This window comes from Notolepis coatsorum (assembly GCF_963971535.1).
Source record: "Notolepis coatsorum genome assembly, chromosome: 4".
Taxonomy (NCBI): Eukaryota; Metazoa; Chordata; class Actinopteri; order Aulopiformes; family Paralepididae; genus Notolepis; species Notolepis coatsorum.
This window is the reverse complement of record NC_140168.1, coordinates 124,997,504-125,014,768: the sequence shown is the minus strand read 5'-3', so window position 1 is coordinate 125,014,768 and position 17,265 is coordinate 124,997,504. Positions and strand designations below refer to the sequence as shown.

Genomic DNA, 17,265 nt, shown 5'->3' with positions numbered 1-17,265 from the left:
TAACTTTTTTTTTTATCCACTTTTTCTCCCATTTTCTATTTTTCTCCCATCCCAATTTCGTATCGTCCAATTCAACCCTCCCCCGTCTCGAACGCCGTTTCTTGCCTCCCACAAGCCGGCTGCAATGTGGACGAAGCCATACATAGCACGAGTCCCCTCCGATACTCGAGGCAGCAGCCGTCGCATCTTTTCACCTGCGCGGCGCGATCTTTCAGAGTCAGGGGTCTGCGCTTTGGAGGGGCGCCGCCCCCATCGCTTCTTGATTCTACTGCGCAGGCGCACCAACCGACCTGTAGGAGTCGCTGTCCACAACGTCCGATCCCCACCCCTCAGTTTTCCCTCCCCCTAATACTGCCAATTGTATTAGTACGGACGACCAGCCAAACTGAAAACAATGTGGAGAGCTGGGCTCGAACCCAGCGTCTCCAGCATTGGTGGTGAGTGCCTTGCCCACTGCACCACCTAGCCGCCCTAGAATAAGTTAACTTAATATTACTGTCTCGGAAAAGCCTCGCATAGCGATTGGTCATTTCCTTTATTTCCCTTGAAACCAGTCACGTCACTCTAGCAATATGGTTGCACTGTAGAGCCCTGCCTCAGGCTCCACCCACCCTCAGGCTCCACCCACCCTCAGGGCCCACCCACCCTCAGGTTTCTAATGCTTCATAGAGCATGTTTACATTTGCTCAGCCTCATAGTAGAAAAACAGACACTAAAATCGGTGTTTTGTGTTGTGCAGTATACAGTATGTACACAGTATGAAAACAAACGGCCAGGTCATATAGGTGAGACTGTGCTGAAAAGAATGATACCATGGTAAAAAATAAAAAAAAGTTGCCAAAACTTTGAAAATAGCTTAAGACTTTGTTTTTTTTACACTGAAATTCAAATCCAAACTGGTCTACAATTCTGCAACGAATATGGAATTAGATTTGTTGTTAACCCTTTCACTGCCACATGACAGAAGGTTAGCCCTTTACTATCACACAACCGACGGCGATGCTCCATCATTAGCTCCGCATCCGCAATGGAGCATCGCCGTCGGTTGTGCGATAGTAAAGGGCTAACCTTCTGTGTATTGTCACAGTGAAAGGGTTAACCGGCTGTCGTGTGGCAGTGTGAAAGGGTTAAAGTGACGGCACTGGTAGTGTGGTGGTTCTGACAGCAGGGTCAGGTGTGTGGTGGTTCTGACAGCAGGGTCAGGTGTGTGGTGGTTCTGACAGCAGGGTCAGGTGTGTGGTGGTTCTGACAGCAGGGTCAGGTGTGTGGTGGTTCTGACAGCAGGGTCAGGTGTGTGGTGGTTCTGACAGCAGGGTCAGGTGTGTGGTGGTTCTGACAGCAGGGTCAGGTGTGTGGTGGTTCTGACAGCAGGGTCAGGTGTGTGGTGGTTCTGACAGCAGGGTCGGGTGTGTGGTGGTTCTGACAGCAGGGTCAGGTGTGTGGTGGTTCTGACCTGCAGGGTCAGGTGTGTGGTGGTTCTGACAGCAGGGTCAGGTGTGTGGTGGTTCTGACAGCAGGGTCAGGTGTGTGGTGGTTCTAACAGCAGGGTCAGGTGTGTGGTGGTTCTAACAGCAGGGTCAGGTGTGTGGTGGTTCTGACAGCAGGGTCAGGTGTGTGTGGTGGTTCTGACAGCAGGGTCAGGTGTGTGTGGTGGTTCTGACAGCAGGGTCAGGTGTGTGGTGGTTCTGACAGCAGGGTCAGGTGTGTGTGGTGGTTCTGACAGCAGGGTCAGGTGTGTGTGGTGGTTCTGACAGCAGGGTCAGGTGTGTGGTGGTTCTGACAGCAGGGTCAGGTCTGTGAGGTAGTGTGGTGGTTCTGACAGCAGGGTCAGGTGTGTGGTGGTTCTGACTGCAGGGTCAGGTGTGTGGTGGTTCTGACAGCAGGGTCAGGTGTGTGGTGGTTCTGACAGCAGGGTCAGGTGTGTGGTGGTTCTGACTGCAGGGTCAGGTGTGTGTGGTTCTGACTGCAGGGTCAGGTGTGTGTGGTAGTGTGGTGGTTCTGACTGCAGGGTCAGGTGTGTGGTGGTTCTGACTGCAGGGTCAGGTGTGTGAGGTAGTGTGGTGGTTCTGACCAGCAGGGTCAGGTGTGTGGTGGTTCTGACCTGCAGGGTCAGGTGTGTGAGGTAGTGTGGTGGTTCTGACTGACCTGCAGGATGATGTGACCCAGCAGGGTCAGGTGTCGGTCCCTCATGGCCCGCGAGCCGACCAGCACGCTGGAACTGTGACAGTAGTGCCACTTATCATTCACCGACATTATCACCCTGCAGGAGAGAGAGAGAGAGAGAGAGAGAGAGAGAGAGAGAGACATAGACATTATCACCCTGCAGGAGAGAGAGAGAGACATTATCACCCTGTAGGAGAGAGAGAGAGAGAGAGAGAGAGAGAGAGAGAGAGAGAGACAGACATTATCACCCTGCAGGAGAGAGAGAGAGACATTATCACCCTGTAGGAGAGAGAGAGAGACATTATCACCCTGCAGGAGAGAGAGAGAGAGAGAGAGAGAGAGAGAGAGAGAGAGAGAGAGAGAGAGAGAGAGAGAGAGAGAGACATTATCACCCTGCAGGAGAGAGAACAGACATGATCACCCTGCAGGAGAGAGAGACCGGGTTTACTAGGAGAGAGAGACCTTTGCCCCTAATAATAATTATAATCATAAGAGTTTCGTTATAACACAATTTGGATTAAAGGTAGAGATAGGTACATGAGGTAAACAGATGAAAGGTAGAGATAGGTACAGGTAAACAGATGAAAGGTAGAGATAGGTACAGGAGGTAAACAGATGAAAGGTAGAGATATGTACAGGAGGTAAACAGATGAAAGGTAGAGATAGGTACATGAGGTAAACAGATGAAAGGTAGAGATAGGTACAGGAGGTAAACAGATGAAAGGTAGAGATAGGTACAGGAGGTAAACAGATGAAAGGTAGAGATATGTACAGGAGGTAAACAAATGAAAGGTAAACAGATGAAAGGTAGAGATAGGTACATGAGGTAAACAGATGAAAGGTAGAGATAGGTACAGGAGGTAAACAGATGAAAGGTAGAGATAGGTACAGGAGGTAAACAAATGAAAGGTAAACAGATGAAAGGTAGAGATATGTACAGGAGGTAAACAGATGAAAGGTAGAGATAGGTACAGGAGGTAAACAGATGAAAGGTAGAGATAGGTACAGGAGGTAAACAGATGAAAGGTAGAGATAGGTACAGGAGGTAAACAGATGAAAGGTAGAGATATGTACAGGAGGTAAACAGATGAAAGGTAGAGATAGGTACATGAGGTAAACAGATGAAAGGTAGAGATAGGTACAGGAGGTAAACAGATGAAAGGTAGAGATAGGTACAGGAGGTAAACAAATGAAAGGTAAACAGATGAAAGGTAGAGATAGGTACAGGAGGTAAACAGATGAAAGGTAAACAGATGAAAGGTAGGTAGAGATAGGTACAGGAGGTAAACAGATTAAAGGTAGAGATAGGTACAGGAGGTAAACAGATGAAAGGTAAACAGATGAAAGGTAGGTAGAGATAGGTACAGGAGGTAAACAGATGAAAGGTAGAGATAGGTACAGGAGGTAAACCGATGAAAGGTAAACAGATGAAAGGTAGAGATAGGTACAGGAGGTAAACCGATGAAAGGTAAACAGATGAAAGGTAGAGATAGGTACAGGAGGTAAACAGATGAAAGGTAAACAGATGAAAGGTAGGTAGAGATAGGTACAGGAGGTAAACAGATGAAAGGTAGAGATAGGTACAGGAGGTAAACAGATGAAAGGTAGAGATAGGTACAGGAGGTAAACAGATGAAAGGTAGATAGGTACAGGGCCCTGTTCCTCGTACCTGGCTAACTGAGTTAGCCGGATCATTTTCAGGATAACTTGACTTAAACTAGACCCTTCGGTTCCCCGACGTGCGATTTTCTAAATCACTATGGCAACAGATCAAAAAGTTTGAACCTGCTCCAGCGCAGGGTTAAGTTCAGTTAGCTGGATAAACCATGGCCACGCCTCGCAAAGAAATGCCGGCTCCCTTCCTGAAATAATTCTCAGTCTAGATCCCATTATACCATTCTGAATTATGTTTTTGTGCTTCGTTTTTCTAGAGGGGGCTTTTGAAATGTAAAATAATATACCTAAAATGCTGATAAATCATATTCAGCCTATGTCAGCCTTGTCCTAAATAATGCATGTCAGGGCGCCCAAGTGGTGAACCATGTAACGCGCTGCGTCGCGGCACGGCCGACCCGGGTTCGATTCCCGGACCCGCCGTCATTTGCCGAATGTCTTCCCCTCGCTCTGTTTCCCGTTCTTCCTCTCTCTCTCTCTCTCTCTCTCTCTCTCTCTCTCTCTCTCTCTCTACTGGACTGCCCAGTAGTAAAAAGCGATAAACGCTAAAAAAGTCATCATTAAAAAAAAAAAATGAAAGAAAATAATGCATGTCATATATACGGCGCTCGCGAGGTACGATATACACACTATGTGGTTATTTTAATAACGTCGGAACATTGCAAATGTGAATCCCGCTGGGATGTTTTTAATGAATGAAACCTATCGGGCGTTTGGCTCTGATTAGTTTCATATTCTCCGCTGTGTGTGGATGAATTTGCTTAACGGAGCGCCCGGATTGTGTTTCATTCAAGCATGAATTGAAGCGTCTTCATGCATGGATTGTGAATATGAATTACGAGGAATCTGAATATGTGGATTGTTGAATTGTATCACTGTCACTCAATAATAATAATAGATTTCATTTGTAATGCGCTTTACAGTTGCGGGGCAACTCTCAGAGCGCTACAGTTAAAGGGACTTAAAAGCTAGCGAGAATAAAGGAAAGAAAGAATATAAAAATAGGCAAGACTAAAACATAAAATAACAGAGAAACATAGAATAATAAAACTGATAAAAGAAATTGGTAAAAGAACATAAAATGTGTGGAGCAAAAAATTTGATAAAAGGTCAACAGAAGGCTCTACTAAAAAGGTGGGGTTTGAGGCCTTTCTTAAAAACATCCACAGTCTGTGGTGCTCTCAGGTAGTCAGGGAGAGCATTCCACAGACTGGGAGCGGAGGAGCAAAAAGCCCGATCTCCCATAGTGCATAGATTTGTCCTTGGGCGCTCACACGTTATTGTGATATTATAACTGGGATTAAATGTTTGAGGAGATGCGCTGTTTGACGGATTTGATGACGTGGACGTGACTTGAGAAAATTAATGAGCAATTGCATGATGAATGAATTTGAGAATGCAATTATCTGTTCAAGCACTGTTAGTGTTATCTGATGATGAACAAGAAGGTGATTAACATGACTGGTGTCACTGGTATAAACCAAAGGTTAATCAATTCAATGCATGTATGGATGATGTCCGAAACAGATTAAAACCTGATTAATAGTGAAACTGTATAGCCTCCAACTCCCTCTCCGACACGTTATTTCGGGGGTCGCACCTTGACAACTTTGGGAACCATGTATTTATATAGTACATGATACCTAAACACATACAGTACAGATATCCTCATTACAAATTACATTATCTTTTTTTTAGTTCATTATACAACTGTGGCAGGCCGCCACAGTCTAGGTCAGGGCTATTCAACTAAATTGTTCAGGGGGCCACATTGTCAGAAACCCAAGGGGCCAGGGGCCGGACTGCCACGGCGCCTCCCCGTGCTATGAATATATGTACACTTGACACAACACGCAACCACATTTTCACAACTTTTATTTAACTACATTGCAAAAGTAGTATACTTTTCAAAAAAAGTGCTTCATTTATGTGCCACATCTGCAACATCTCCTGCAAAAAGTGCTTCATTTATGACTGTGCAACAACTGCAACATCTCCTCAACATTTCAATATAAAAATAAAATAAAAAACAAACAAGTGCATGATGTGCATCTGAACATTCTAACACATTTATAGTGCAGCTGAGCTTATGAAAAAGTGCTTCATGTCTGTGCAACAACAGCAAATCACAGCATCTTATTAGCACTTATTGTCCACTCTTAACTCTCAAACATCAGGGGGGTGGGGGGCAGACAGGCCTAGCCTACATACACACATCTAATGAGAGAGATTGCACTTCTTTGACTGGGCAATGGCAGAGAAAGAGGGTTCATAGGAAGTGAGGGCTACCCGCAAACAGTGATGCAAATGCTCATTTGTCAAGGAGGCACGTTGCTTGTTTTAATGGCATTCATGTGAGAGAAACTGGATTCACAGGTGTATGTTGAGCCAAACATTGTTAGCACAGATATTGCCAGCGTTTTTATTTTGGGGAATGTCTTGACATGAATACACTTTATCCAAAATGTTGTGGTGGATTCATTCTCAAGTGCCTGCTTCAGAGCAGATGATGCTTGCATGTCAATTATTTCAAGTTGCAGGAGACCTTCATCAATGTGAAGTGATGCAAGGAACTCTTGTCCTTTTGTGGAAATAGCAGCTACATTGGCAAATGGGTTGCTCACAAAATGCATCAATTCTCTGGACATGTCAAATTCATCAAATCGACTTGCAAAGTTTTCCCTCAATTTATCAATGAAATATGTCATTAATTGAGTGACGTTTGGCTCAATTGTGCGTGTTAACGTTGACACGAGAAAAAAAAAGTAAAAAAAAAAAATTTTTTTTTAATTTTTTTTTATTATCATGTAATCTTTGGCGGGCCGGTCAGAATCATCCCGCGGGCCGGATCTGGCCCGCGGGCCGCCAGTTGAATAGCCCTGGTCTAGGTAATTAATGGGAAAACCCTGAAAGGTAGAGATTGGTACAGGAGGTAAACAGATGAAAGGTAGAGATAGGTACAGGAAGTAAACAGAAAGGTAGAGATAGGTACAGGAGGTAAACAGATGAAAGGTAAACAGATGAAAGGTAGAGATAGGTACAGGAGGTAAACAGATGAAAGGTAAACAGATGAAAGGTAGAGATAGGTACAGGTAAACAGATGAAAGGTAGAGATAGGTACAGGAGGTAAACAGATGAAAGGTAAACAGATGAAAGGTAGAGATAGGTACAGGTAAACAGATGAAAGGTAGAGATAGGTACAGGAGGTAAACAGATGAAAGGTAGAGATAGGTACAGGAGGTAAACAGATGAAAGGTAGAGATAGGTACAGGTAGGTAGAGATAGGTACAGGAGGTAAACAGATGAAAGGTAGAGATAGGTACAGGAGGTAAACAGATGAAAGGTAGAGATATGTACAGGAGGTAAACAGATGAAAGGTAGAGATAGGTACAGGAGGTAAACAGATGAAAGGTAGAGATAGGTACAGGATGTAAACGGATGAAAGGCAGATAGGTACAGGTAAACAGATGAAAGGTAAACAGATGAAAGGTAGAGATAGGTACAGGAGGTAAACAGATGAAAAGTAAACAGATGAAAGGTAGAGATACAGTAGGTACAGGAGGTAAACAGATGAAAGGTAGAGATAGGTACAGGAGGTAAACAGATGAAAGGTAGAGATAGGTACAGGAGGTAAACAAATGAAAGGTAGAGATAGGTACAGGAGGTAAACAGAAGAAAGGTAGAGATAGGTACAGGAGGTAAACAGATGAAAGGTAAACTAGGGCTGTCGCGGTAACCGCATCACCGCAATCCCGCGGTGTGTCAAGGCACCCGCGGTTGGGGAACAGACAACCGTGACATCCGCTGTAAAGAAAATGGGGGTGATCATTTTAAACTCGGTTCATTTAATGACAAGGCGTCCGTTTTCCAGTAGCATGAGCCAACTTCACGTTTCCATACAGTTTACAACTCAGATGAAATCAGGATTTATTTTCATATCCCGGACTCGAGCCCCCAATGTAGGCCTTTTTCCTGTATTAATCTGAACCGCAGTAGATAAGTAGAGTACAGGGGAGCATTCTCCTAACTCCCGGGCAGAAGTGCCGGTCATGTAGCTTGCTCAATGTTATTGCTAACGTTACACGCAAATCAAGTGCTGCCTCTGTCTACCGACCCGCTACACTCCGACTACATCAACGTTTCCCTAACCCCTACTCTCACTTCGTTAACGCTATCATAGATATTATGATCTGTAATGTCAACTGGATATTAACGTTAGCTTTGTTTTCAATTTATAACGTTAGCTATATGCTAGCTAGCCGATCTATAACGTTAGCTATTGGCTAGTTTCCCCCAATGATGAACAATGACACGAGTTGTGATATTTAACTAGCTAGTATGTGCATTCACATTCACTAATGTTAAAATAGTGTTATAATAACGTTAAATGTTCGCTCAAATAACGTTAGTTTTAAGTTGGAGAAGGGATGTGTGACTGACTATTGGTTGCTTGCGTAGTCTAGACCAGAGCTACAGTATATATCCCACAACGCAGCACTCTTAATACTTTGGATGCCACGCCGTGTTTTCCTTTTTACCCCCTTGATGCCCAAACCCTAGTCTAGTGTGTTCATTAGATGGGTGAAATCCTCTTTCAGTGCCTCTGTGCCTGTTTTCGTAGGCAGTTAGCCTCTGGTATGCGTGCCATTAGCGTTAGCCACGCTTCTAGGCCTCTTTTCTTTTGGAAAGAATGATAAAAATATATATATATATATATTAATATATATATTTTTTTTTATATATTCGACTAAGAGGTTGGCCAGTCGACTATGGCTCCTTTCGACCGATTAGTCAACTAATCGATTAATAGGGGTCAGCCCTAGAAGTGCGGTACCACCGCATCCCGCGGTGATTAGCCACACACACAACCGCGTGGGAAAATGTCATACAGCGACAGCCCTAAGGTAAACAGATGAAAAGGTAAACAGGGACCTGTTCCTCGTACCTGGCTAACTGAGTTAGCCGGATCATTTTCAGCATAGCTTGACTTAAGCCAGAACTTTCCGTTCCCCGACGTCGGATTGTTTAAATCACCATGGTAACAGATCAGAAAATTTGAACCTGCTCCAGAGCAGGGTTTAGTTCAGTTAGCTGGATAAACCATGGCCACACCCTCACAAAGAAATCCCAGCTCGCTTCCTGAAATAATTCTCAGTCTAGATCCCATTTATACCATTCTGAATTATGTTTTTGTGCTTCGTTCTTCTAGAGGGGGCTTTTGAAATGTAAAATAATATACCTAAAATGCTGATAAATCATATTCAGCCTATAGATTTACTTGTCTATTTTATTTTATTTTATTGTCCTAAATAATGCACGTCATAGTTATACGGATACGGCGCTCGCGAGGTGCGATACACTATGTGGTTATTTTAATAACGCGGAGCATTGCAAATGTGAATCCCGCGGGGATATTTTTAATGAATGAAACCTATCGGGCGTTTGGCTCCGATTAGTTTCATATTCTCGGCTGTGGATGTATTTGCTTAACGGAGCGCCCGGATTGCGTTTCATTCAAGCATAAATTGAAGCGTCAATGCGTGGACTGTGGATTATGAATTACGAGGAATCTGAATCTGGGGATTGTTGAATTGTATCACTGTCATTCGCACGTTATTGTGATATTGTAACTGGGATTAAAATGTCTGATGAGATGCGCTGTTTGATGGATTTGAGAAATTGAATGAGCCGTTGACATTAATGCATTTGAGAAAATGCATTTATCTGTTCAAGCACTGTTATCTGATGATGAACATGTGTCACTGGTATAAACCAAAGGTTAATCAATTCAATGCATGTATGGATGATGTCCGAAACAGATTAAAACCTGATTAATAGTGAAACTGTATAGCCTCCAAGCCTCTGACACGTTATTTCGGGTCGCGCCTTGAAACTTTGGGAACCATGTTATATTTATATATAAAGTATACCTAAGCCGAGCGCATACAGTACAGATATCCTCATAAGTATCTATTAATTCGTATCAATTAGATACTATTTGAGCTTGTTTGTATCTACTTCTGAAAGAGTTGAACTAATTATTTTCGCTAGCAATAGATCTCATTCGATTATTCATTCCATTAAGCCTACTGCCAAGCAGGCACATTTAAAAAAAAAAATCCCTCCTTTTTTCCCGATTTTTCTCCCATCCCACTGTTAGTCGTTATGCCAATTCCCAACCCCCTTCCTGGTTGTTGCGCACCCCCCCCCCTACTGTTGGTCGGGGAGGCTGGAGACTATCACATGCTTTCCTCCGACACATGTGCAGCCAGCCGGCAGCCAGCCTGGCAGCGCAGACTCTCACTGGGAGAGTGTAACGTGTGGAAGGTCACACTACCTCCCTCCAGATCCTTCCCTCGCTGTGCAGGCGCCCCGACCGAACTGTAGGAATCGCTGTTTACAACGACCAGGACCCACCCACCAGCTTTCCCACCCCTAACACTGCCAATTGTGTTAGTATGAGCGACCAGCCAAGCTGGTAGCAACGCAGAGAGCTGGGCTCGAACCCAGCGTCTCCTGCGTTGGTGGCGAGTGCCTTGCCCACTACACCACCTAGCCGCCCCAGCAGGCACATTTAAAGAAATATAATCTGATTGATTGGGGTAATGAGGGACTTAACATTAGCCTATAGATTATGCATTTAACTTGTCGGCGAGGCTATTGAGCCGTACTGTATTGTACCCATTCTTCAATCAGTTTTAAATCAAATCAATCAATCAATGGCGTTAGAAAATCAGGATTTCTGCGACCGACACCTGCCGTCTTTTCAGGTGAGGCGGCCGCATGCAATTATCCTGAGTATCAAGTCTGGTTCGAATTAACGAGACTGAATCAGCGTTCGATGAACAGGGAAAGCGCGGAGTCAAACATCGGGTTAATTGAATCTGGATAATGGGACTTTTGATCGACTTAGTTGAACCAGGTACGGGGAATAGGGCCCAGGAGGTAAACAGATGAAAGGTAAACAGATGAAAAGGTAAACAGATTAACACTTTCAGTGCCACGAGGTGGCGCCAGAGTTAGCGCTTCAATGCCACCATCGGCGCCAATGTTACTCTTAATATCGCCTAATCTGTTTTAAATTATGGCTATGTGTCTAATCTGCCCGTCGCTTATCAAAGAATCCTTTTCCAGTCAGTGCTGTCAAGGCAGATTGGTTTTTTATCGCTTCATTTCGGTTTGAGAGCATTTTGAAAAGCACCCGTTTTGAGGTAAAAAATGATGATATGATAATGATAATCAATGATAATCGTCTTTTACTGGAATATTCAAGAACGTTGATATTTGTCTGCCTATTTATGAATTGTTTTCAAATAAACGCTAGATGATCAATATTATACGTGCACGCACGCACATTCGAGCCACGCACGGATAATCGCCGTGTTCATTTCCTCTTGGATTTTTACAGTGAAACCGAAAGAGCCCATTTCACAAAACAGCTTATATCTTCATCAAAATGAGTCTGATTATCCTAACACTGATAACATAGATTCCTTACCTGACATCAGATGGTATCCAACTGGTATATTCCAATTCCTGATCACCATTAGAAAAAATCGATAAGTGTATGGATCCAACGTGTGTACAGTGCAGTACATGATTCCGCAGGTCTCAGAGGCTCCAGAATGAACTGTGATAACCCCGGCTGCATCAGTGGACTGGAAAATGTGGAGTACAGGATTTTTTTCCCCATCCATTTTCATTGAGTCCATTCCAAAATGTCATCTGGGAGACGATAGGGGGCGCTTTATTCCACATCTGATCGCCGGCGGCACTCGGGTATACTAGGGTAGGCTCGCGTGATGCAATATGATTTCAGATCGCTAAAAAAATTAAAAATAAATTCAGAGAAATCTCGTGAGTGGCTTTCAACGAGATATTAATAATTCCGAGAAAACTCGTGAGTGGCATAGAAAGTGTTAAAGGTAAACAGATGAAAAGGTAAACAGATGAAGGGTAAACAAATGAAAAGGTAAACAGATGAAAAGGTAAACGGATGACTTCCGATTTGACAGCAGTATGTAGCAGGCGCGTTTGGTTACAGCTCCGCTCCTGTCAACGTTAATTTAGTTTAAAAACCTTATTTTAACAACACTAATGAGATTAAACCACATCGTATATATTAAATAAGACCTTCTACTAACTATATCAAAAGACATAAAGATTCAACATGGAACCTAAAGACAAGAAAAAGAGTGGAAAGAGACCCGGAGCCGACATTCCAACGGCGGAGGTTGAGACACGTTCGAAGGATACAGCTGTCGCCAGTACAACAGTGCCGTTGTTGACTGGCCCCGTCGGGGAGACAATAGTGGAGAATATACCGGGACCAACGACGACAGGCCCCGAGAGGGTGACAGCAGACGACAACATAACAGTAACGGCGGGGGAAAACACAGAGATAAAGCAGGGGAACTTGAGAAGAAAATGTCCATCAAACCCACCGTGTACCCTAATGCACCTACAACATCAACTGACACAAGCAGTGAAGTTACACAACCCGACTTCAATTCTCTGACTAACCTGATAAAGGATCAGATACAAGTAGGGAAGGATCAGATTGTCGCTTTCAAATTACACATTGATGAATTCAAAGTACACATCAATGAATTCAAAGCACACATCGATGCTAAATTCGAAGAGGTTATAAAGGCGGCCGCTGTACAGGCCGGGCGAATCACTGCAGTGGAGAATACGGTGCTAGAAATTACACTGGTGGTCCAAGAGAACGAGAAGACCGTTAACTATGGATTTACAGAGTTAACGAAGGAGATAAAACAGGTGGAAGAAGCGTTTCGGAAGAAAATACAAGACATCGAAGAGGAAGCAATGGAGAGGCGGATCGAGATCTAACGTTACTACCGGAGAAATAATATCCGTATTGTGGGACTGGATGAATCAGTCAATTGCACAGACGACATGTTTCCAACTGTGTTAGCAGATATTCTAGGTAACCACACCCTACCCACAGCGCCGATAGTGGACCAATGTTACAGAGTCGGTACACGAGACCAAAGAGGCAACGGTCCGAGGGTCATCATTGCTACTCTGCGCAAGACAGAAATAAGAGACGCCATCATCAGAGGGGCGCGCAATCAAAGGGGGAAACTGAAATATGGTGATAATTCAGTATCTATCTACGAAGATCTATGCAAGGAGGCCATCGCTCAGCCTGTCCCCTACAAGGATGTGATGCAGAGATTGTACAGAGAGGTTTTAACACTTTGGTCGCCAAAAACGCCTTACCACGTCATTCCCCGCCATGCTCATTCTGCCAAAGACGCCGTACCACGTCTTTGAGATCAATATTTCAAAAATCTGTGATCGCAATCATATTTCTCCCCCGGAGACTTGAGATCTACTGTTGATCCCCTCTCAACTCTCCAACGGTTCAAGAGCGCCATCTGGTGGCGGATCGCCCAAACCGGAAACAGGAAACGGAAGCTGGTGCTCATTCCAATTCGCTAATAGTCCCAGGACTCGAGCTAGACACAATGGATAGCAATCCGTTACCAATAACTCGATAAACAACATGATTTGGACGTATATACTATTATACAACCTGGAGATGGATCGCATATTTCTACATCCCATAATAGGAATATTTCTGCTCCACGCTCATCGCCCAACGCTACGAGGAAGCTACGGTGAGATTCAGCGTTTTTTTTTAACGTGTTCGATATAAACTGCTCTGATGATCATATCACCCACACTAGATGAATCATCTAACGTTGGCCACGGAATTATAAACGACCCCCCACCCCCCATCCGGTCAACATCAGATGATAAGTAGTAACTTCTAGAAGCACGTCCATTTGAATTTTTTTTATCTCGCGCAGATCGCTATCAAACTGTATTTGATCATCAATATAATGCATTTAGGGCTATAAATCACGTTCTGGAGAATGCTGCAGAAAACGATAAAAACATACTTATACTTTAGACCGTATTTTAGTATGAATATGTGAATGAAAAAGTATAACGTTGCTACACCCTGAACAATAGATACTTGACGTTGAATGGGCCATAGTAATGTCAATTTAGCAATACAATTTAAAAAGTTATAGCCCTGCAAAGAAGGGGAACTTCTCCATAGACAAATAGAGCTGGCTAGGGATGGGAATTGATAGGATTTTATCGATACGATTCCATTATCGATTCTGCTTATCGATTCGATTCTTTATCGATTCCCTTATCGATACCTGATCAATTTATAATTTAAATAAATAAATTGGAAATGCAACAGAACTACATTTAGTCATTTAGCTGACGCTTTTATCCAAAGCGACTTACAAGTTCTGTACGACAAGCCATCAGGAAGGGCACAACTCTATCAGCTGAGCAACAATGTTCATCAAAGTGTTGAGTGCTACAGTGTAGGTTAGTTTATTAGGACAAGTGCATGACAGTACGGTTAGTTAGGGTTAGATATATATTTTTTTATTCAGATAATGGTTGAAGAAGTGCGTCTTTAGTCGACGGCGAAAGATTGGACGTGATTCGGCTGTCCTAACTGGGGTGGGTAGTTCATTCCACCATTGTGGGGCAAGGACTGAGAATAGGCGACTTCTCTTTGATGACCCTCCGGGAGCTTGGATAGGAGTAGGTCTGAGGCGGCCAGAAGATGCAGAGCGTCGGGGTCTAAGCTGGTTAGAATAACAACATGCAACTTGACATTTCTGATTGTCATTTATTGTTGAGCCCCCATGTCAGAAAAATACAAAAACTGTAAAAAATAAAACATTAACTATAGCCTACACTTAAATAAAATAATGTATTTGAGATTCTCTTAAAATGTATTTATTTTTTTATTATTATTATTACGAATTTAATCTATTGAATAACAGGTTGTTATTCCTCTGACTTCTGTCTCACACACACACACACACACACACACACACACACACACACACACACACACACACACACACACACACACACACACACACACACACACACACACACACACACACACACACACACACACACACACACACACACACACACACACACACACACACACACACACACACACACACACACACACACACACACACACACACACACACACACACACACACACACACACACACACACACACACACACACACACACACACACACACACACACACACACACACACAGAGAGAGAGAGAGAGAGCTCCCTCCCCGGGCCCCTGTCCTTTAAAGTATTGGCTTGTGTTGCTACACGGACACATTTGTATGTTGCACCACTCTTCCTGGCTTACAGAGACTAGTAAACAAGCACTCACGTCTCTCATTATATGTGAACTAAAGAGTACAAGGTTTACACAACAGCCCCCACCTGCTGTTTTATTGTATTTGTACCTGTACTATCCGCTGTCAGCTGTTTATCTCTCTTTGTGAGCTTGATTAAATAGCGTTAGCTCACGTTAGCTCCGCAGCTAATTTTAGCTCACCCTGATCTAAATTAATGACTAGATTCTAAAGCATTCAAGTAGTTTTCACTGCACATAGAAGTAGCCAAACAGCGGGAGCATTTCGGGAGCATATTACCAAAACCCAGGCAATTTCGAGCCCTTAAGGAATCAAATAGAGTCTGCCATGGCTACATGCTAACGTAACGTTATTGCGCAACTGTAGGCAGCGATAAGGGAATCGAAAGTCACAGGAGCCACACGGTTCCAGGCATCGACCAATTAGGAACCGGTTCCCAACGGGAACCGGTTTTCGATTCCCATCCCTAGAGCTGGCGTGGGATGGTTTATTATGAATATAAGCCTGGCGACCAAAGTGTTAAACCAAGCCTTAAGTACCCGGCACTACTATCCATCTTGGGGAAAGATGGTATTAGGCACGGATTACGCACGCCTAAAGACGCAGAGGAATACATGAAGCAACATGGATCTGGTCCCCCGGGGCCGGACGCAATATAGGCTCGAATCAGATAAGCCTACTCATCTTTCTCTTTTTCTCAATTTTTTTTCCTCTTTGTATTTTAGTACATTTATTAGAATGACTTTACCACGGCTCAACAAAAGCAACAGATGATATGCATGCTGGCAACACTGAGGCACAAGGTGTTTAATACGGATCGTAAGGCATTATATTTATAGACTTCTGGTCTCTGAGGAGACAATAATCCAATATTGACATTGGGAACATTCTGGAATATTCTGGACTCCTCTCTCGACTGCTCAGGGGCACAATGGAATATTCCGGAAAATACTAGTAGTCATGACTCCTGGGTAGGAAGATCATTCTGGAACATAACAGCAGTGTTTACGAATTTACAAGGGTATTCTAGAATATAGTGCACTCCTACAACGAAGGCCTGTAACTTTAACATTAACATCCGGTATGTATAAGCATATGATCAAATGACGGAAGTTTAATAAGGCTTTAAAAAAACATCAGCCACATCTAAAGGTATAAGCATGACAAGGTTATTCTAATATTTTAAATAATTACACCACTGATTTAGAGATTTGAATAATGTAGCTCTAAAAGTCTCTGTTTTTCTCTTTATTCAATTTAATCTTAATTCTCACTTTTTTTTTTTTTTTTTTTTTATGTATATATATATTTTTTATGATGTTAGTATTTTTCTCCACTCTTTTCCTTTTTCTGATGGTTCCAACATAAGTTAGTAGAAGGTTCAAATGAATATATCAATGAAGGTATATTTTTCATTTTTCACACTATTGTTATTACATTAATGGGAAGGCGCAAGACCAAAAGCGACATTCTATTGAATTAGAATGAAAGTTTTAGATCCTATGGCAATTAGCATAGGAAGAGTAGGGTTACAAAGCTCATTTTGGGCAACCCGGTGGCTTAAGGGAGGGAGTCATACGCGTAGGATGTGTCTATGGAACACGTGGGAGGGGGGATTAGGGGATTTTTATTTGTATATATGTATGTTTTTAAGCTCGGCTCTCAACGGGACCTCAATAGTTGGATGTATATCTATTGTAGCTTCGCACTCCAGAAGCATTACCAACAACTACACAACAACATGTATAGATTATGGCTAGTTTGAATATAATGATCTGGAACACTGGGGGAATAAATAATCAACACAAACGCAAAAGCGTGCTCACACTGATGAAAAAAGAACAGGTTGACGTGGCTCTGCTAAGCGAAACGCACATTTTAGAGAAAGACAGATACGTTAGCGGACAACACATATCATAACATTAGTCACTCTTCCTTTGGAACGAGAACTCGGGGTGTTGCCATAGTCGTTAGACGAAAGTTGAATATTGAATTGAAGGGAGTATGGTCTGATGCAGATGGTCGGATAACTATAGCTAAGATTGTACACAAGAACAGGAAAATAGCGTTGGTAGCGGTATACGCCCCAAATTTGTACGAAGTGGGTTTCTTCACTACACTTACCAAAGCAATGTTAGACCTTCCCGATTACTCATTTATAATTGGTGC

At 43.2% G+C, this 17,265-nt stretch overlaps 1 protein-coding gene across 1 annotated transcript in view; it reads right to left on the bottom strand.

Annotated features, from left to right (window-relative positions):
• fastk (Fas-activated serine/threonine kinase) overlaps positions 1-17,265 on the bottom strand; it is a gene marked incomplete at its 5' end in the record, with an annotated part of 49,184 nt that overhangs the window by 3,866 nt on the left and 28,053 nt on the right. The window contains one exon of the mRNA XM_084312095.1: positions 2,146-2,260. Within this exon, the coding sequence (XP_084168221.1) occupies positions 2,146-2,260 (115 nt within the window). The remainder of the gene's footprint in view (positions 1-2,145; positions 2,261-17,265) is intronic.